Raw genomic sequence first — 22,266 nt, forward strand, 5'->3', positions numbered from 1 at the left:
TTTCAACAACAGACTTAGTTGTTTGAAAGTGGTCTTTATTTACCTTGATGGACATGATGTATTTTGTAAAATTATTGTTGATGACCATTGTTTAAAAACATAGATTGAACTTTGTGCCGTTTGTTTGGAACTTTGTGCATTGCATATCAGGTTAACATCAGAAGAGTGTTCAAGAGAAGAAGAATCTAGACCAGTGATAGCAAACCTTTTCGAGACCAAGTGCCCACATTGCAACCCATAACCCACTTATTTAACGCAAAGCGCCAACACGGCAATTTAACCTGCATACTGAGGTTTTAGTTTAGAAAAAACGGTTGGCTCTGAGCCGTGTGTTACTCGGGAGTAAGCTTGGTGGCAGTCGGTGGCTTTGAAGCCCCGTGCAACTCTTCCGACAGGTGAATCACGACCCTATGAGGGTTTACTCAGAAGCAAGCCCCATTGCCAGCAACCGAACTTACTCCCAGGTAAAAGGATTGCGCTTTTGTTCTTCACATGAAAATCAGTGGGGTTTAACAACGCTTAACAGGGTTACCTACACTGCCTCCCCAAAATGAGGTCTTAGGTTTAATGCTAATAATCTAGGCCAGTGGCCCAGGCCAGCCTAATGTGTGTGTGTGTGTGTGGGGGGGGGGACTCTGTTTGCACGTGCCCATAGAGGGCTCTGAGTGCCACCTCTGGCCCCCTTGCCATAGGTTCGCCACCACTGATCTAGAGAATCAGGTTTGATTCCCCACTCCTACCCCTGAAGCCTGTTGGGTGACCTTGGGCCGTTCACAGTTCTCTCAGAATTCTCTCAGTCCCACCTACCTCACATGGTGTCTGTTGCAGGGAGAATGAGTTTGTAACCCCTTTGAGTCTCCTTACAGAAGAAAAAGGGGATGGGATATATACAAACTCTTCTGCTTCTTCATTGAGAGAATCCTTATTTTTTATGTATACATAATTAGACCTCAGTAAACATAAGATATCATTGTCCACACAGGTACTGAGTTGGCAATTACCCACGTGGAGATTAGCATCCCTAGTCACCACCGAGGAGCTTTTCTCAGTCCTAAGGAGTCTGAAAGTGGTTTCCAGACTCCTTCCCTTCCTCTCCCCACAACAGACCCCTTGTGAGGCAGTTGGGGCTCAGAGACCTTTCACTAGCCCAAGGTCACCCAGCCGGTTTTATGCGGAGGAAGGGGGAATCGAACCTGACTCTCCAGAAGTCCGCCATTCTCAACCACTGCAAATAAAGTAAATAAAGAAGCCCTGATCCCGGAGCAGAAAGGAAACAGGCGAAGGCCAGCCCAGAAACGAGGCAAGTCATTGCTCAGCGTCTTGCTTCTCCCTCCTGCAAGGAGACCCGACCCCTCCCACTTTAAAACGCTGCTTGCTTCGGCGCCTCTTCGCCAGAGGCGGGGCTGCGCCGGATCCGCCCCGGAGTGGGCTGGGCCACCTTCCCTTTCACTTCCAAGGCTTCGGGGCGGTGTCCATCTCGCAGGCGGGTCCAGGCTCGAGGGGTGTCGGGAGCGGGTCCAGAGGTAAGAACGGGCTCCGGCGCGCCGTGGAAACGCTGCAGGGAGGCTCCAGACTGTCCCTTCCCCCGGTGCAGCACTCGCCTGGGCGGGTGGAGTCGGTTGCATTCCCGTTACAGAAGCTGCCGGGGTGGGCTTTCCTTCTCGCCCCTTGGCACGCCCTGGTTGCAGAAAAGCTGGCCTCAAATGTGCACGAGTGTCTCTGAGCCTCTGTAGAGAGCCAGCGTGGCTGGCCCAAATCTACAAGAGCGTCTCTGAGCTTCTGCAGAGAGCCAGCATGGCTGACCCCAAATCTGCACGGGTGTCTCTGAACTTCTGCAGAGAGCCAGCATGGTGGACTGGAGAATCAGGTTTGAGTTCCCGCTCCTCCACGTGAAGCCTGCTGGAGGCCCTTGGGCCATTCACAGGTCTCTCCAAACTCACCCATCCCCACCTACTTCACAAGGTGTCTGTTGTGTGGGAGCCTGGGAGAGGGAGGGAAAGCTGTTGTAAACTGCTTTCAGACTCCTTATGGCTGAGAAAAGGGGGGGTAAAAATCCAAACTCCTCCTCTTCTGAAAGGAGAGTTTTGTAAGCCACCTTGAGTCTCCTTCCAGGAAAGAACGGCAGGGTAAAAATCCAAAGTCGTCTTCTAACTCTTCTTTCCCCACCTTTGCTGCTTAAGGTTTCAAGGAGATGTGGGCTAAGATCAGATCCCCCCCCCGTCCCCCCCTCTTTGATCAGAATAATTTAGGGATTTCCTCCCACCCCTTTCCTACACAATGTTCATAGATTCGGTTCTCATTAGCATACTTAAGATGTCTCTCCCTTCCCATGCCTCATGTGAATCATCTTTGCGTGTGCCTCCGTGCCAGAGACTGATTATTGATGGGCAGAAACTTCAGCAACCTGGAAAGCAGGTCCCAGGAGTTGGGGTGGGCGTGATCTGCCAGCGTGCATGTTGGGCAATGGCTGGGGAGAGCCGTGCCAGCCCAAAGGAAGCATGTGCTAGCCCTTGTTTTATTTAGGGCAGTGGTGGCGAACCTTTGGCACTCCAGATATTATGGACTACAATTCCCATCAGCCCCTGCCGGCATGACCAATTGGGGCTGATGGGAATTGTAGTCCATAACATCTGGAGTGCCAAAGGTTCGCCACCACGGATTTAGGGCGTTGACTGAAAAGTTAGGTCTTGCCTCTAGGTTGTTTTCTGTGCAGATGGGGCATTGGGCGCTTGTTTCTAATATTGAACGGAAGCCGACGTCTCTCCCTCTCCTCACGTGAGAGCTGTGCATGCTCTGTCAGTGATATGGAACAGACAAGGTCAAAGCACTGAGGCCATTGAATAAGTGAATGACAATTGCTCAGTTCATACGCTTACAACTGTCTGACCCAGTGGCTACGCCCCAGAATTTAAGTTTGGGACAGACACCAGGGAACACAGTCTGGTCTGGAACCTTCTCCTTGGTCTTAAACAAATGCAGAGCTATCATGGTTTCTCAGGGCACAGCTACATGTGTGATGCTTTTGATAGACCTGCATTGGGTTCACCTGCAGTCTTGTCATACAAGGAGTTCCTTGTTGCTTCTCAGCACTGGGGTCTCAGTCGGCATCTAGCTCAAGGTAGGTGTAGAGAGTTGGCATCAGGCCCAAGTCGGGCAGTTTTTCCAGACTGTTGTTTGGATGTTGCCTCTTGGTTTCCTGAGCTTTCCTGGGGTTTTTTTTCCAGGTCAGGACAATGGTGCCAAGAGGAAGCATGCGTATCTTGTCCAGAGGTGGGATCCAACCAGTTCTCACCACTTCTCTAGAAGTGGTTACTAATTTTTTCTGAGTGCCGAGAAGGGGTTACTAAAGCAACCTCCCTGCCCAATAGGAACTATAGGTGCGTGTGTGCGGCGGCGCCATTGTTTGGATCCCACCACCATCGGACCCTGTTATTAAAATTTTTGGATCCCACCACTGATCTTGTCCCTGTATAGTGACAAATTGGGCCCCGCTCGCCTCTCCACGATGTGCTGATCATATACCCATCACATTCATATTTCACTTCATTTGTCCTCCATATGACCTTGGCTGCATGTGGGCATGAGTTGCCCCTGGTAGCATGGGAAGTCTTTGCCAGATGGTGCCGCACAATGAGTTGTGATGTGGGTTCCCAGTTCAAATTTTGCCACTGCTACGAACGCAGTAGGTAGCTTCCAGCAAACCATTCGCCTAATTTTGAGCCACGTCTCTTACAAAGCTGTTGTCATAGTTGCAAAATGCAAAGAATTAATAAAGTTCCTGCAGTATCCGTTGTGGACAAAAACCGAGTGCAGGCATTTCTTTGGAAGTGTGGTTACTGCTAATGAGCAGGTGTGGATGCCTTTTGCATAATTAGTTTCCTCAGGAAATGTCACCATAATTATTTTAGGGAAAGACACTGTTAGCAATTTCTCCAGCACAATTAAAATAACACTGAACTGTGAAGATAGACCCTTCTCACAAGCCGGACACTCGGTTGTTCGGTCTCCAACTGCATGCCTCTGGCATAAGGTCTGAATTAGGCCTAACCCAACTGGTAAGTGAGCCCAGCAATTCTGGAACGACGATGCAGAAAAAGAAGAGTTTGGATTTATATCTCCCCTTTCTCTTTTGTAAGGAGACTCAAAGGAGCTTACAATCTCTTTTCCCTCCCCTCCCCTACCACAAACACCCTGTGAGGTGGGTGGGGCTGAGACAGCTCCAAAAAGCTGTGACTAGCCCAAGGTCACCCAGCTGGCATGTGTTGGAGTGCACAAGCTAATCTGGCCCCCACAACTCAAGTGGCAGAGCGGGGAATCAAACCCAGTGCACAAGCTAATCTAAGCCCCCACAACTCAAGTGGCAGATCGGGGAATCAAACCCGGTTCTCCGGATTAAAGTGCACCTGCTCTTAGCCACTACACTACCCTGGCTTTCCAGGTAAAATGGTGGCAGAGAGCTGCAGATGAGCAAGGACTGTGGCTGAGTGGGAGAGCTTTTGTTTTGCGTGGTATAAAGACCCAGATTTAATACCCAACATTCCCAGTTAAGGATCAGATAGTAGATAATATAAAAAAAATCTCATCCTGAGTTCTTGGAAAGCCATTGCCAGACAGCGAAGACAATATTGTAGACCAGTGGTGGCGAACCTATGGCACTCCAGATGTTCATGGACTACAATTCCCAATTGGCCATGCTGGCAGGGGCTGATGGGAACTGTAGTTCATGAACATCTGGAGTGCCATAGGTTCGCCACCACGGCTGTAGACCATGTTAGAACAACAGCTTGGTTCAAGTCAGCTTCGTGTGTTCAGTGACTGTAGACTGAGGATTGTCTGTTCTGTTCTGGATGGTAGGTAGAAGGCAAGGTAGTGATCTGTGGTAAAGGAGTGTTTGTATGATCATGTTAGGCTTTGAACCTTGAATCAATAAATGGACTCTGTGTTGGTGATCAGAAGCATTTATTGGAAGGCAACCAAGCACCCAGTTTGTTAAAGCCAGTTCTGACGAACCTGGCTTTCACTATATCCTTTATTCAGAAATAATCCTCCCTCCTGTTTTCCCAAAGAATGTAAGAGTTATTCTGAAGCTGAGGGGCCCCAAGGTTGGTGACACATAGAGATAAAGCCACCTGGCATCCTGCCCCCACAGAGCATCAGAAACATCTCATTTCCCATGGGAGTAGAAGTGTCAGGGGTAAGCCTAGTTATTTATATAGCATGTGAAGCCATAAAGAAGAGATCAAGGAAAGAATGACCCCTTACATATAGCAGGCTGGTTACATATATTTTGTAGTGATTACATTGGGCTAAGAATGCATCTCAATCAACTAGGTGCAATCCCTGAAAGATCATCATATAGCTGAACACTCCATGTAGCAGTTCAGGCTTAAACTGGTGGAATTTCTAGAGGAGGAGGAAGAAGAGTTGGATTTATATACCCTCTCTCTCCTGTAAAGAGACTCAAAGGGGCTTACAAACTCCTTTCCCTTCCCCCCTCACAACAAACACCGTGGGAGGTCGGTGGGGCTGAGAGAGCTCCAAAGAACTGTGACTAGCCCAAGGTCACCCATCTGACATGTGTTGGAGTGCACAAGCTAATCTAGTTCACCAGATAAGCCTCCACAGCTCAAGTGGCAGAGTGGGGAATCAAACCCAGTTCTCCAGATTAGAGTGCACCTGCTCTTAACCACTACACCATGCTGGTCCCCTTACTATTTTATTTGATTTTGTTGATTTTATACCCTGTCCATGGGGATCCAATGTGCCTTACTTCATTCTCCTTTCCTCCATTTTATCCGCTTATTATTGTTCAAGATAATCCATGAATTGTTGATTGGTGCTTGTTTCCAATCTGCCATAAACCCATTTGATAGACTGTGGAGTTGTATCATTCGCCTTGGTGATGACATCTAGAAGATGGGGGCATCACCACATCTCAAGTAGTTGTGGGCGGGGGCAGATTCAGTGAGCACAGCGGACACTCTTGCCATCGCAAAAGCAAGGATGCCATTCTTGCCGGCTTGTGGTTAATCTTATTACTATTATTACATGTTACTCATGTTATTATTGAATCAGTGTTGTTCCACCAGGTGTATGGTTGAGGCAGGAACGGGTTACCTTCGTTAAGTCGGTCTCTCTCGTCTTCCCCTTTTTCCCCATCTTTTCTTCTGTGGTTGGTTTTATCTTGTGGTGAAAAGAGAACTAGACACCATCTGGTGATTGATTTTACTATGCTTTTAAGTGATTTTAGATTGTATTGAAGCGTGTTAGAAGCCGCCCTGAGCCCATGAGGGGAAGGGTGCCGTAGAAGTGTAATAAAATACAATGAATAAATCTTGCTTTTGTGCATGTAGAGGGAAGGTTCTTCAGTAGGTTATGAAATTCTTTATTGTATTCCTCAGCAGGGCCTGAAGATACAGGTATGCAGCATATGGTGATAATGTCAGTGTGGTTTCCAGGATTGTGGGCGGTATAACATTCTTCAAGGTTGACATACTGGGGTTATTGATGCTGCTTTCCTATCATTTCAGCTTGAGCATTAGCAGACACAATCCAGTTTAGGGGAACTGACCACCCTGGAGGAATGGTGTGTTGATCCATTGGTTCCGGAAGTATTCCATTCATTGGAGACCACGAAATGAGTCTCTGGGTCATCACAGAACTGCTTCATTTCGGTGGATCTGGTCTGGCAGAACGAGAATCCGTGAGAATCTGAGGCCGTTTCCGCATGGGCGGAATATGGCGGCATGGGGACGGCAAAAACGCAGTCCCCAGGCCGCCATTCGCACAGGGGGCGCAGCTGCATCACAGCCGCGCCGCCCTCGCGCCGCGAAGCCGGCGTTTCTCCAGTGCGCTTAGAAGCGTACTTGTTGGAGAAACGCCGCCTTGAAGCCACTGCTGAGCGAACGGCAGCGGCTTCAAGATGCCTCCCCCCCACTCCCTCCTGGCACTTACCTTGTCCCCGGGCCTCTGGCGTGTCGCCGAGGCCTGGGGACACGCCCCCCTGCCCTGCGCCGCTGGAGCAGGCGTGCAGGGCCAGGGGGGCTTGTCCCCAGGCCTCGGCGACGTGCCGGAGGCCCAGGGACACGCCAGGTCGGCCGGGCACCAGTGCTCCGCGGCGCCGGCGTCCCGGCTCTTTCCAGGACCATCCATGCGGACGGTCCCAGCGTCGTCGGGTCAGCGCGAAATGCGCCGACCTAGCCGCTTCTGCCTCCGTGCGGAAACGGCCTGAGAGATTCTTCGGCCTGGCTCAGTTTGTGGCTTGACAGACTGATAGTATTTCTGGGGGAACTGATAGCACCTATGTTGTGGTTCTGCGCAGCATATTGGGGTTTCCAAAACTTGGTGTCCTCTTATTTCTGTCGAATGCTTGCTGTACGTGGATTGATTTGTGTCTAAGAACTTTTAGATGCAAGCTTATGTGACAAGCTGGTTCATTATTGAAGAGGCTGGGACCCTTTGTGTATGCACTGGTTACCGTGGTTCGCAGTGGGTTTTTCCCACGTTTTTTTTGGTTGCACCGGGGATTCTCCTGCTGCAAAGCGTCCCCAGCTGATCCGGTCCTCCATTTTGCCCACTTCCTGCTTCCTCATTTTCTCCCTGCAGCCTTCGTCTGGACAGGTTGCCTGCTGCCTTTTTTTGGGTGCCATCTGTGGTCTAGCATTAATTTGCTAGACCATAGGTGTCAAATTCGCGGCCCTCCAGATGTTCATGAACTACAATTCCCACCAGCCCTTGCCAGTATAGCCAATGCTTATGTTGGGAAGGACTAATGGGAATTGTAGTTCATGAACATCTGGAGGGCCGCAAGTTTGACACCCCTGTGCTAGACCATTTAAGTTTTATGTCAGTTTCTATCGCTAGAGTGATAGACCGCCAGTGTGAAAATTTTAAAAAGCTAGCAAACATTGTCTCGTTTTTCAACGCTCTCAAGTTGGCAGGCAATTTGGCAAGCTCGTAATGGCAGGTCTTTTCTTTTGGGCAGAGAGCTGGGAAGTCACGTTCCCTCTCCGTCTTGCTACTCACGCCCTTCTTGCACCTTTTATATTTGCAATTCCTGCTTTCTGTCTGGGGGTCTTTCTTTCAGTGGCTGGAAGAGTGGGAGGAACTGTTGTTGCATGGGAGAAGAGAGATGGGAAGGAATGAGAAAACGCGAGGAAAGCAAAATGCATGTTGTTTCCCTTCCCTCTCCCTGTGCAGGAAGAGGGAAAGTCATGGTTTCGAAGAAACCATGGGGATACTGTGATCTGAGGCGTGGTGAGTTTGGGAGAGGGGGAAAATGTGTGCATAACCAAGAATCCAACCCAAAGGGAATGAACGCTCAATGTGAAGGAGCCTTCAAGTGCATAAATGCCTAGGTCTAAGAGGGTTTTCAGCTTTCTCATGTGCTGTGCAGGACAATCAAACGGTTGTATAGTTTCTTTGGGAGTGTCTGCCTCATTCTGCGTTTGTACTTTGTGCAATATGTAGATAGCAATAAATGTTTCAACCTGAGCCCATTTGGCAAGATTTCCAGCTTGCTTGCATTTAGATAAAAATATGATATCTCTCTGTATCTTCAAAAGAGTGTGTGTGAGAGAGAACGTGATGGATTTCCTCTTCATACAGCTCAATTCAGTGCCTTCCACTAGGACAGTGGTGGTGAACCTGTGGCGCAGGTGCCAGAAGTGGCACTCAGAGCCCTCTGTGTGGGCACGCGCAAACAGAGTGCCCCCCCCATCTAGGTTGGCATGGGCCGCTGGGCTCGATTATTAGCATTAAACCTAAGACCTAGTTTTGGGGAAGCAGTGTAGGTAACCCTGTAAAGCACTGTTAAACCCCACTGATTTTCATGCAAAGAACTAAAGCGCGATCCTTTACCTGGGAGTAAGCTCGGTTGCTGGCAATGGGGCTTGCTCCTGAGTAAACCCTCCTAGGGTCATGATTCACCCATTGGAAGAGTTGCACGGTTGCTTCAAAGCAAAGCCACCAACTACCACCAAGCTTACTCCTGAGTAATGCACGCCTTGGAGCCAACCATTTTTTCTAAACTAAAACCTCAGCATTCAGATTAAATTGCCGTGTTGGCACTTTGCGATAAATAAGTGGGTTTTGGGTTGCAATTTGGGCACTCGGTCTTGAAAAGGTTCGCTATCGCTGCACTAGGACAAATTCCAGAGAGGTAGCTGTGGAAACCAGTCCTTCTGAGCTTTCTTGGTAATAATGTACCTTTATCCGACAGCTGTTTTCAGCCGAGTGTAGAGATGTCTCTGCTTGCTGAAGATCATGCTACAATAAACTTGTTAGGTGTCACAGGGCTCTTGGTCAATTGTGTGTGCAGAGCATTATCCTTCTGCAATTGTCTTTCCATGCAGTGCGAGTCTGCACCACCACAATATTTCTGTGTGGTTTATCTTGCACAACCTTTGATCCAGAGAATGCTTTGTGAACAGGTAAATCTAGTTCTAGAGTCTAGTTCACAGAGTTGTAACATGCCGTTTTTTGCAATTATTAATCCACTGAGCACAAAGCAATCATGACTCTGTTATTGCTGAGCCAATAATAGAATCTATAGAAAAGTGTTAATGCTAGCTGAATGGGGTCCCAGATTACCAGCTTGCGACCTTTAATAGAATCTCTGGCAACATCTCAGTTCCCTGAGTGTTAAAAAAAAGGCAATATGTATGTTCATTGCTACATGAAATGAAGGTGGGGTCAGGGATAACTCGATTGGTTTTCTTGACTGATTGATGCACTCTTGGTTTTCTTGTTCTTGGGAAATTGTCTAGGAAGGTTTGGGGTTTTTCAGTGCAGAGAGTGACTTTGTTTCATTCTCTTGTGGCAATGAAGGAACCGAATCCTTAGTCTTCAGAGTTGCCGGTCCATAGAGACTAGGATTCACTGTCTTCTTGTGATTGCTTTGGATTTTGATTGATCCTTTTTTTATTATAGGGAAGGGATTAGTGCAGTGATGGCGAACCTTTTTAAGACCGAGTGCCCAAATTGCAACCCAAACCCCACTTATTTACCGCAAAGTGCCAACCCGGCAATTTAACCTGAATGCTGAGGTTTTAGTTTAGAAAAAAATGGTTGGCTCCCTCTTCCTCCGCCCCACCCGCTTGAGCAGGGGCCAGCCTGCTCTAGCCTCCAGCAAGTCCCACGCACACTGCTCTGTGCCTCTCTATCATCTCTGCCTCCTCTGCCCCCCCTTCAGGCAACAGCCACCCGGAGCACAGGCACCAGGCCCGCCATCCGAGTCCTCCCTGCTCACCGTGGTGCCCGCACGTTGTGCTCAGTGGCCCAGGCCAGCCTAGATGTGTGTGTGTGTGTGTGGGGGGGGGGGGTTGGTTGGTGATTTTCCACCCCCACATGACAAACTCTGTGTGCGCGTGCCCACAGAGAGGGCTCCGAGTGCCACCTCTGGCACCCGTGCCATAGGTTCGCCATCACTGGATTAGTGACACGGTTTGGTATTTGTATCTAGAAGGCTGGATTTCAGACCCTGGTTGTTTGCAGTGAAAGGATGTAAAGAAGCAGGTCTTTGAAAATGACCCTTCTCTGCCTGAAACCCTAGAGGTCAATTGCCAGAAAAGTCAGTGGTGGACTAGACAGACAGAAGGCTCTTAGATAATGTACCCTGGGTGGCTTCAGTCTTCTGAGGTTGGAGCCAGACCCTTTATTCCAGCATAAGGCTGTCTCCTGTGACCTGTGTTTGTCTTTTGAATGATGCCTGTGTAAGATTAATACATCCCTTTGATTTCTTCACAGTGCCAAGATGGTGGTTCTTTCCAAGGAATATGGCTATGTGATTCTGACTGGTGCTGCCAGTTTTATCTTGGTGACGCACCTTGCAATAAATGTTGGGAGAGCACGCAAGAAATATAATGTGGAGGTAAGTTGTGAATGGCCTCAGAGTTACCCTACCTTGTGGCTTTTTAAAGAGTTAGAAACCGTAGGTTTTCATTACCTGGGATAGAAGGGGGCAACATTCTGGCCTCTTACTTTGGTTGTGTAGTGGTTCAGAGCAGGTGGATTCTAACCTGTAGAACCGGGTTTGATTCCCCACTCCTCCACCTGAGTGGCAGAGGCTTATCTGGTAAACCAGATGTGTTTCTGCACTCCTACATTCCTGGTGGGTGGCCTTGGGCTAGTCACAGTTCTTTGGAACTCTCTCAGTCCCACCTACCTCACACAGTGTCTGTTGTGGGAAGAGAAAGGGAAAGGAGCTTGTAAGCCACCTTGAGTCTCCTTACAGGGGGGATATAAATCCAAACTTCTTCTTTGGCCGGTTGTGCACAATATATCTGCTATGCAGCAGGGAGCAGCAGAGGCGTAGTGGTTAACAGCAGGTGCACTCTAATCTGGAGGAACCGGGTTTGATTCCCCGCTCTGCCGCCTGAGCTGTGGAGGCTTATCTGGGGAATTCAGATTAGCCTGTGCACTCCCACACATGCCAGCTGGGTGACCTTGGGCTAGTCACAGCTTCTCGGATCTCTCTCAGCCCCACCCACCTCACAGGGTGTTTGTTGTGAGGGGGGAAGCGCAAGGAGGTTGTAAGCCCCCTTGAGTCTCCTACAGGAGAGAAAAGGGAGATATAAATCCAAATTCTTCTTCTTCTTTGGCCTATTGTGCACAATATATCTGCTATTCTACAGGGGCAAATGTGCATTGCTTCTTGATTTCTTGTATGGACTTATTTCCTCAAGCCCCACTTTCACTTTTTGTTCTCTTTGTGGCAAGCAAGAGTGCTTCTAGTACAAATTTAATTTTACCTTCCAAGCCAGAGTGAGCAGATTTTCAGTGAGCACCACTTTACCCTGGACCACTTCCCTCTCCCCACAGCCAGCCCACCAAGTCTCCACCCCCCCCACACCCCCGCGTGGCTTTGCACATTTCCCCCTCCGCCCTGTTGCCAGCGCCTTCCTATTTATCTAATGCTTGTACTGATACAGCTTTATTGTATTAACAGAGGCTCATTCCGCACATGCAGAATAATGCACTTTCAAACTGCTTTCAGTGCTCTTTGAAGCTGTGCGGAATGGCAAAATCCACTTGCAAACAATTGTGAAAGTGGTTTGAAAACGCATTATTTTGCGTGTGCGGAAGGGGCCAGAGAGTTGGCTTTTGCAAAGGAACAGCACAAGCACCTCTTTCTGGCACCACCCCATCGTCCCTGCTCTGCTTCTGCCCTCCTTGATGCTCAGGAGGACATCATTGAATGTTCTTCTTTAGGGCTCTCAGTAAGCAGAAAACGAATGCATTTGGGAACAGTTGGGATTGGAACCTTTCTCCCTAAGGGTTTTTTTCTAACTGGTAGGGAGGTTTTTATGCATGTTAACATGCAGAAATGATATCCCCCCCCCCTTCTATGTGGAAACAGTACATTGTCCCACTTCATTCCGCTGCAAGTACAGAAAAAGCATTAATGTAAATCTGTACAGCGATCGCTGCTTGAGATTAGACTTTTTGGTGACACTGGAATTATATCCCCTGGGGTTTTCCTGCACTTAGAAGAAATGAAATGCAATGTTCCTCTGGGAAAACCCACGGCAGCCACTTAATCTTTCTGTTTTTTTGCGAAGAGCCTTGTTTTTTTAGCTCTTACAGCTGCAGAGAGAGCATGTTAGCAATTTGTTTAGAAATGTGGGGGAGGGGGGGGTTGGTGTGCTGAACTAGTGGTTTGTGTCAGACTACGGTCTGGGAGGCAGGTTCAAATTTCCATTCTGCCCTGTGGACTTGCTGAGCGAGTTGCACAGCTTAAGCTACCTCACAGGATCGTTGTTGTGAGAACAAGCCGGAGGAGGACAGAACAGTTTTGTTAGCCGCTTTTTGTCCCTACTGGAGAGAAACCTCCAACCCCCAAACCCCCCAAAGAAAAGTGGTTTAGCAGCAGCAACTTGCACAGAAAACTAATTACAGCCAGTGGTGGGATTCAAACATTTTAACAACAGGTTCCGATGGTGGTGGGATTCAAATAATGACTGTTGAAAAGTATTAAAAAATATTTTTAATATCGCTTTTTATTTTAAGTATTAAAATATTAATAATAAAATATTTTAAGTATTAAAAAAGTGATATTTTGAATTTTAACAACAGGTTCTACAGAACCTTCGGAACCCCCTGAATCCCACCTCTCACTACAGCATCTCATTGATGGTCAAACTGGATAGGCTTTATAGCTGAATGGAGCCTCCATGTTCAGAACAGTGTACCTGGGAATACCTTCTGCTGGACTGCCATTTCCTCATGGCTTATTTGTAAACCTCCCAAAGGGCTAGGTGACACCCCTCTTGGTATATTCCGGTGGTGGCGAACCTTTGGTACTCCAGATGTTATGGACTACAATTCCCATCAGCCCCTGTCAGCATGGCCAATTGGCCATGCTGGCAGGGGCTGATGGGAATTGTAGTCCATAACATCTGGAGTGCCAAAGGTTCGCCACCACGGGTATATTCTAATAATGTCAGTTCTTGTGGTCTAAATGAGGTTGGTCCTGCCTTTTTAGAGATGTGAGGAATTGGGTAGCAAGTTGGGCCTTTGTGAACATGGTCACCCCTGTGTGCAGTAAACAAAACGTTTGCAAATCCACAGGCCTGCCAGCAGGAGAGCTGCTTCTGCCAGTGTAGTCTTTGGCTGCTGCCACTGTGCGTGTGTGAGTTTGTGTCTTTGGGAGCAGCCACCCTGGCCAGAAACTGGAGGGGGGAGGGAAGGGATGGGCTTCCAGAGGCCGCTGACATGGAGGAGTCCTCTAGAAACTGAGGGAAGCATGCCAAGCAAGTGCTAGTCTCGACTGCCATCGGGAGGCCTTGAGGCTACAGCCGGGCAGAGGGCCAAAGGGTGTGCACGCATCGTTCATCCCTGTGAGTCAGACGCCTGGCTAGTGGGTTTAAATAGAACCAGCAGGGCAGAGCTTGCAAAAGCTCCCTGTTTGGACCTAGCATCTACAGCAAGGGTGGAGTGCCTCAACTTTAAGGCTAGTTAGAGCTGGCTCCCTTCACCGTCTTGTCACAAAGCTTTCTAACACAGTGAGTGGTAAATAACAGCCCTAGCCAGATTCACGATGATGGATTAGCCTAGGTGAAAAGGTCCTTGTGAGATTCTCTTTAAAAAAAAATGAGGGTCTGGAGGGCTTGGGCCTCTTTCCTGGTGTAGAATGATGTGTGGTATTTAGAGTGGTGAACAACAACTCTGCTTTGAGCAGTGCTCGGAATGCCATGATGGTTTCTGGCACTCTGTCAGCAGCGGCTCAAACAGCAACATTCCTGTGCCAGAAGCAGGATGGGGAAGGATATTTTCTCGTGCTGCTGAGGCTTGAATGCTGCTTCTGCAAATCAGGTGAGGCAGAGGTCCAAGGGGAAGATCCGCAGGTGTCAGGTCTCAAACTTTGAGGCAATAAACGGACTCTGTATTGTTGATCAATAGCGTTCATTGATCGGCAATCGAAGCACCCAGCTTGGCAAATCCAATCCTGGGGAATCTGGCTTTTGCTACCTGTTGATCCTCCCTCCTTTTCCCCCAAGGAATATGAGAAAGAGTTAATTTGGAACATACGTTCCCCAAGGTCGGCGATGGATAGAGATGAAGCCACCTGGCATCCTTCCCTCACTGAGCAGTGGAAACAACCCTGTTTCCCATGGGACTAGTGTCAGAATCCCAAAAACTGAAACAAACTCATATGTAGGAACAGCAGTTTATTCAGTGATGTGGATCTTCCCTGGACAAAGCCAGAACTGACTTTGCTCGCGCAAAATCCAGTAATTAAAACGGCTTTCACCCCCCAGCCTGGGAAAGCGTGCCCAAAGTAACTGTAAAGACGATAATAGTGAAGATGCCCAGCCACTGACCTTGGTCAGCACCTGGAATGTGAAACTACATGCAGAAGACAGTTGAAAGTCAAACAGTAATGCATTAACCCATTCCTCCACCCCCCCCCCCTAGTATACAGAAAGCAGCATAAGCAAACCCCAAAATCTAACAGGCCTCCTGACAACTAGGGTGTCAGGGGAAAGCCTAGTTATCTACACAGCGGGTGAAGCCATAAAGCAAAGATCAAGGAAAGAATGTCCCCGAATAGTAGCGATAACATATAGCAGGCTGGTTACATATATCTTGTAGTGAGGTGGGTACATATATCTTGTAGCAGTTACATTTAGGAATGCAATCACTAGATGCAATACCCCTAACAGCAGGGATTTGTTCCACGGATTGGGAGTTGTTCCAGATGATTAAACGAGAGGAGATGCTGATTTACAGTTGACCCGAACTGTATGGCCCAGGCTAGATCTTGAAGCTAAGCAGGGTCAGCCCTGGCTAATTCTTGGATGGGAGACCACCAAGGAAGTCCAGAGTTGCTACACAGAGGCAGGCAATGGCAAACCACCTCTAAACGTTTCTTGTCTTGAAAATCCTTCAGTCAATACGACTTGACTGCACTTTGCACCTCAGAGATGCAATAATACGTATAATAAAAATGCAGCTCGCTACAGTCAGCTCTGTATGCTCTCCAAGGCCTGACTGAAGACAAGGAAAACGTTTAACGAGCTTTTCTGCTCTCCAACACATCTCAGCCTGATTGCCTTGAGAAGCTGTCCTTCCAACTGCAGGGAATTCTGGAGCTCTTATGGTTTCTCAGGAATCCAGCCTCCCAAGCCGCTTCAGTTGATTTTATTGGACAGAAGTCGCACCTGGTCATTTCAGAGGACAGATCTCAAGACAAAAAAAAAAAAAAGGCAATCTTTGAAGGAAACAAAGACTCTGGCCACCTTAGCTGGTGAGCAAGAGCAGCTCGTTGAGACTTGGCAGGCTGATGCCCCATGGAGGGAAGAGATCTACGAATGATGGAGAATGTACACATCCTTCTTGCGAGGGTGCTAAAATACCTCCCTTAGGCCCCTTCCACACATGCAGGATAATGCACTTTCAATGCACTTTGCAGCTGGATTTTACTGTGCGGAAGAGCCAAATCCGCTTTCAAACAATTGTGAAAGTGGATTGAAAGTGCATTATTCTGCATGTGCGGAAGGGGCCTTAGAGTGAATAGGCAGTGTGGATTTGCACTTGAGGATTTCCTGCCTTAAAGGCAGAGAGATAAGATGATCCTCTGCCCTAACAGACCTGTGATTATGCAGGATATTAGTTGACGTCGTCTCGACCAGGATTTCCTTTGGCGAGGTCCAACCTAGATGGATGGTCGAAGGCTTTCACAGCCGGATTCAACTGGTTGTGGTGGGTTTTCTGGCCTGTGTGGCTGTGGTCTGGTGGATCCTGTTCCTAACGTTTTGCCTGCATCTGTGGCTGGCATCTTCAGAGCGGGACACAGTGGACACTGGACACAGTGTGTAACAGACTGCTCTCCGTGATACACCTCTGAAGATGCCAGTCACAGATGCAGGTGAAACGTTAGGAACAAGATCCACCAGACCATGGCCGCACAGCCTGGAAAAACCGACCATAACCACTAGATGGATAGCTTTATGTGAGCCTTGTGTAGGATGTTAGCTGTTTTGTCAGCATATTCTTAGGGTATCCCATGCATCTTGTGGCTTAAAGGCAGGGCTGTGGCTCAATAGTTGAATGCTTTATTTGCATGCTGAAGGTTTTGGGTTCTGTCCCCTCCACCCCCAGTTAAAAAAAGGACAAGGTTGCAGTTTATGTGAAAGATCTCTACCTGAGGCCTGGTCAGAGATGGGAGAACTGACTTTGATAGACCAATAACTTGGTATAAAGCAGCTTCTTTTGTTGGTTGTTGTGGGTTTCCTGGGCTGTGTGGCCATGGTCTGGTAGATGTTGTTTCTAACGTTTCACCTGCATCTGTGGCTGGCATCTTCAGAAGTGTATCGGAGAGAGAAGTCTGTTACATTATGACTTCTCTCTGTGATACACCTCTGAAGATGCCAGCCACAGATGCAGGCGAAACATTAGGAACAAAATCTACCAGACCATGGCCATATAGCCCAGAAAACCCACAACAACCAGTTGAATCTGGCCGTGAAAGCCTTCGACAATACACAGCTTTTTTGTGTTCATGTGAACTTGTGTCCAGCTTAATTGTCTCTGAAGCAGCTAGCCTTTTGACATGCAACACCATTTGTTTAATTTATTTACCGGTATATTATTTACTTGCTTGAATATACTGTTCCCTGACTCCAGGAACAGATTTGATCATTGTTTGAAAGCATACACCTAAAACAGCAAGCTATATTACACTTTTTTTTGGTCAATTGTATGTTCTTAAGGTATGTGCACCAGGCAGCCAGTGTAAGCCATGTTCACGTGAGGACAAAGTAGTGACCACTACATTGTTCCTGAAGCACTCTTCAATCTCCTTCAGTTTAACCACAATCTCCACTTAATAAAATGTGGCCATCTGCTAACAATTATTTATCTCCCTCAACAGTACCCAATCATGTACAGTGCAGACCCTGAACATGGACACATCTTCAACTGTATCCAGAGGGCACATCAGAACACGTGAGTGGTCATTGCTATAATGAACTCATAATTACTGGGGGGCAGGGTAGAGAGGTGTCCCTGAGTGCTGACTTCGTAGTGACATCCATGAGAAAGGAATTGGGAACAGCAGACGAACAGTTGCGAGCCCTCCGTGGGGATAAATATTTTCTCTCCTAGATACAAAACTCAGTAACTGGGTCATATTTAGTGGTGGGCAAGACCTCCTGATTCAATTGGGATTGATTTTGGCAGACTACATGTGTGTATTTGATTTCCCCTTAATTTGAGAGGGAAATGCTATAAAGGATTTTTTTGTGCAGATCTGCTTAAGAGAAGGGTTGTAACTCCCTCGCCATGCCCCCAAACTTATCTGGAGGGCTTCAGTCGGGTTAGCATTCCAGTTTTTGCAAGTTCAAGGACAATTAGTAGCTCTGCTCCCCACTCGAGTAATTTTGTGGTTAGATTGAGCAGGGCAGTATGTGGGATTCGGGAGGGTGTTAGTGGTGGTTCCTAGATTTACAGCATTCCAGGTTTTTGCAAAAAATTCTGTTTATATTTTCAGGTTGGAAGTATATCCTTCTGTCCTGTTCTTCCTTGCCACAGGTGGAGTCTACCACCCAGTAAGTACAAAGCCGTAGTCTAGCTTTAATGCAGGCTGTTCAATATCTTTTCTAAATGCAGCTTATTCAATACCTTTTCTGGGTTCAGTACTGCTATCTGTCAGCGAAACCAGTATGTGGCTACAGAACCCAAGGTATGGTTCCTCATACCTTCCCACTTTTTTTTAGTCAAACTTTCATCGCATTTCTTCATCTCTCGGGATTCCTTGTGTTTGCAGAGTCTAGCATCTGCCATGGAATGTGATAGGAGTCCCCAACCTTGTTGAACTTGTGATTAGTTCTGGAATTTTGTAAAAAGGTAGTGGCCAGCATTGAAGAAAAAAATGACTGCCATTGTGGGGGGAGGCATCGTCTGAGCATTAACCGTTGTTATTCTCCCCCCCCCCTCGCCAGCGCGCTGCTGCAGGACTCGGTGTAGCGTGGATCATTGGAAGACTGCTGTATGCCCATGGCTATTACACAGGAGGTGAGTCTTTCAGTGGGAGCGACAAACAGCTACTGCTCCTAGGCAACTAACTCCCTTGGATCCTACTTGTCTTTGAACTCTGCTTCCTGATCCTTTTCTTTTTTTGTGTTATGTACAAACGCTACACAGCATAGCAACCAAATGGCGATTAGTGGGTGGTCCCTATTCATTCTTTTAGATCGATTTAAAAAATGGCAAAAGGGAAAAATCTTGCAGGGTTTTATCTGGTGTTTTTTTTTCTAAGTGCCCTTGGAAGTTCCTACTAAAGGATGCTTTAGTGCCTAGAAAGTAAAGTGGGAGTATCTGCTATGCACTCATAATCTTTCATGTTCAGTCCCCGGAACTTTCAGTTACAGTGATCAAATACATACATACATACATAGCCTTTATTGGCATATGCATTAATCATAAACTTTCAACACGAAATACAATAAGGCAAACAACCAAATAAACTTATTTAAAATAATCAATTATCTCTGATAGTGTCTTTCATGCATTCAGACTTGTATTAAGTGCTCCTTAATACAAGTGCTCGGCTTAACTATCCTGAAAAATCTGCAGTAGCAGAACATGCTCTAAACAAAACTGGACATAACATTCTATTTGAAAACATTGAAATTCTGGACAAATCGGGAGGTTACTATGTCAGACTACACAGGGAGCCCATTGAAATCCATAAACACCAAGAAAACTTCAACAAGAAGGAAGAAAACTTCAACAAGAAGGAAGAGACTCTGAGAATTAGCAAAACTTGGCTACCAATAATTAAAAAACCAGAATCAAAGGCCAAGGGCATGCTAGGTTCATGGACAATGGACTCCACCTAGACACAGGGTTTGTATTCTCTAAGACTGTTGCTTCTGCAGGGAATGCAAATGTGAATCACTCCCTGGACTAAAAAAATCCCACCGGCAATACAATACTATCAACCACACCTTTGCATACCAAGTTCCACCCAAACACTTACTGATTGGTTCCCCACCCTGGGACATGGACAATATATACCCCACTAAAAACATTCCCTTCTCACTGGACACAGAGTGTAACAGACTTCCCTCCGTGATACACCTCTGAAGATGTCAGCAGGCGAAACGTTAGGAGCAAGATCTACCAGACCACAGCCACACAGCCCGGAAAGCCCACCACAACCAAAATGTTAACCTTCCCATTTTTTCTTATTGCAGAGCCCAAAAAGAGAAACAGAGGAGCCATTGGCTCATTTGCCCTTCTTGGCTTGTCCGGGATTTCCCTGTGTTCGGCTTTCCAACACCTTGGCTGGATCCACCGTGCTGCCTGTACAGATGTCTAAGAAGTTTCTTGGACTTGAAGTCTTTTGAGAATGAAATCATTTCCAACGGGACTGACTTTTGTAAAAAAAAAAAAATTTACAATAATGAATAAAACCTCAAATGAATTGCTTTTGGCTGTTCTTGTTTTTCTTGGCGGAACTTGTTTCTTAAGGCTTTCTTCGCTTCTGGTACTAGACCGTTTCAGTGGCAGACTGTTCCAGCCAGTTTTCCCTGACCGGAACTTTGAGATGCAGCCATCGTTCCTGGATCTGGAAGAGCAAGGTGGGGCACTGAATACATTCCTCCATGCTCTTGTCAGCACCTTGACTGTTTTCTCTACATGAGCCATCTGTTTACTGACTTGAAGAACAAAATGCTTTTTGGTGTACATGCATCCATCTAAAGCGTTTCTGAAGCAGCTTGACTTTTGTCATGCAACTGCATTTATTTTATTTATTTGCTTGGAGGAAACATAGTATGACTCCCTGCCCCCCCACACACACCTGAGCAAATTTAACCATTGATTTGGAAGTATACATCCAAACCTGTAATATATATTACGCTTTCCCCCCTGTCAAGTGTATGTTCCTAAGGCTTTGCAAAATGTGGAAGCCGTGCTTGCATCCCATGCATACAGGAGTTATAAATCCGGGAGAGTTCAGGTTTGGTTGCTTTGAAGTTAACCTATTGTAGCTTATTAACCAGCTTGTTTATCCTTCACCCAGAATCAAGTTGGCACCTTTCCACCAGCCCAGCCATTAGCAATGCAGACACCCAGCGGCATTTAACCGCCTTGCCCTGTGCCCTCATTGTGACAAACTTATTATTCACCCCCTGCTTGTGCAAAGAACTTTGCCCATCACCTCCAGCAGCAAGAATGTGGAATACCCAATGGATCCTCTACTGGTGTTCTAAGCTTGAGCAGCACTTACTGTGAATAAGAAAGACAAAAGATTGCCTCTCGGTTTCTAGTCACTTACAGCCACTCCACCCTGACTAAAGGGCAACATCTAGGGAAAATGAAATCTACTGTCACTGAAGGGGGATGGAGCTGTAGACTTTGTTCCAGCCAGAAGTCAGGTGCCTTCCAAATCAACCAAAGCTATTTGTTCGCTACTGTCATTCCGCATCAAAGTTTCCTTGCTAGGGGGCAGGATGAGTTTCCAGGTCGTTGGAACACAGTCCTGTACCTTTAAAAAAGTTGCTGTCTCACTTTCCCCTTCTGGCTCACATTTCTGTGTGCTCTAGAGCAGCCCCTTGGATGGTTGTACCTGTCACAGGAGACAAGATATGAAATTTGCTTAGAAAAATGTGTATAAAAGCCTTTCTGTAGGAAAGGCAGCAGAAATGCAATCCACAGGCCTTGTGCTGAAATCAGGCTGCACCTAAGGTCTTCCATGGAGAATGAAGATGAGAAACAGATGCATGGTGTCATCTGAAACAGTTACAACTGTCTGAGTCCATTGAAGTAGATAGGCTCAGAAGGATGCAACTGTACTTCAGAGACTGCGCTGAGAGACCCTCACCTGCCTACGGGGAGATAATGTCCCACCAGTATGCAAACTGTTACTTGCTTATTCATTCATTCCAAGGCAGAGCCTGCCACATCTGCACGGGAGCATACTTTTAGAAGTAATGATCATCTCGTAGTAGATCTCTTGCCCACTGCTGTACAAATAAAACAGCATATATGTTCAATTAGAGCAGGGGTCCCCAAACTTTTTAAACAGGGGGCCAGTTCACTGTCCCTCAGACTGTTGGAGGGCCGGACTAAAAAAAACTATGAACAAATTCCTATGCACAAATGATTGTAAAATGTTCGATTTCACTTTTCAGCCTTTCTGTCATGGTCTATTTTTAGAACAGTGACCAAAGTATGTCAAGTATAGGGTGGGCTCCAAATATTGTTGGGGAAACTGTGGAATACCTTCCCCTGTAAAAAAAAAAAAAAAAGCAGAACTTTCCCAATGAAGCATTCCATCTAACCCAGGATCAGGTATCTTCCTGGGTTCTTTCCTCCCTAGCAGCCAGCGAGCGATTCGCCAGCCTGGCTGATGCCAATGGGAGTGAGGCAGAACAGAAAGCCTGGGAGCAACACATGGAGTAGCTGAGAGGAGGGCGGAGCAGGCATTGCCACATGTAAGGTTTCCAACACTGGGTCAGAAAATTCATGGAGATTTGGGGGTGCCATCATGTAACTGCAATCAACAGCCGTTGGGGCCGGTTCATCCTCTCCCTCGAGCCCCCACTGCACATGAATGGAGCCATCGCCGCCATGCCTGGCGGGCTGGATAAATGCCTTCAGGGGGCCACATTTGGCCCCCGGGCTGTAGTTTGGGGACCCCTGAATTAGAGAGTCAGTGCCGTCTTTTCCTTAGTCATTGGTTCAGATGGATTGTCTTTTTCAAAAAAGTTCCTCCTGAACTCCATTCATTACCTGTATTTGAAAATTGCAAAGTCG

The 22,266-nt window shown here is 47.2% G+C and overlaps 1 protein-coding gene across 1 annotated transcript; it reads left to right on the plus strand.

Annotated features, from left to right (window-relative positions):
- Positions 1-1,379: 1,379 nt before the first annotated feature.
- On the plus strand, positions 1,380-19,930 carry MGST3 (microsomal glutathione S-transferase 3). Its single transcript, XM_048495873.1, has 6 exons — positions 1,380-1,523; positions 10,747-10,870; positions 17,375-17,448; positions 17,993-18,050; positions 18,444-18,516; positions 19,701-19,930. Exons 2-6 carry the CDS (start codon positions 10,754-10,756, stop codon positions 19,823-19,825), a joined length of 447 nt encoding a protein of 148 aa, XP_048351830.1. The 5' UTR covers positions 1,380-1,523; positions 10,747-10,753; the 3' UTR covers positions 19,826-19,930.
- Positions 19,931-22,266: the final 2,336 nt, after the last annotated feature.

Source organism: Sphaerodactylus townsendi, linkage group LG05, assembly GCF_021028975.2.
Source record: "Sphaerodactylus townsendi isolate TG3544 linkage group LG05, MPM_Stown_v2.3, whole genome shotgun sequence".
Taxonomy (NCBI): Eukaryota; Metazoa; Chordata; class Lepidosauria; order Squamata; family Sphaerodactylidae; genus Sphaerodactylus; species Sphaerodactylus townsendi.

Bases quoted from the DNA above. Each gene is read 5' to 3' on its own strand.
- MGST3 (XM_048495873.1), top strand. From the start codon at position 10,754: ATGGTGGTTCTTTCCAAGGAATATGGCTATGTGATTCTGACTGGTGCT. The intron at 10,871-17,374 runs GTAAGTTGTGAA...CTCCCTCAACAG, and splicing joins GCAAGAAATATAATGTGGAG to TACCCAATCATGTACAGTGC. The intron at 18,051-18,443 runs GTAAGTACAAAG...CCCCCTCGCCAG, and splicing joins CAGGTGGAGTCTACCACCCA to CGCGCTGCTGCAGGACTCGG.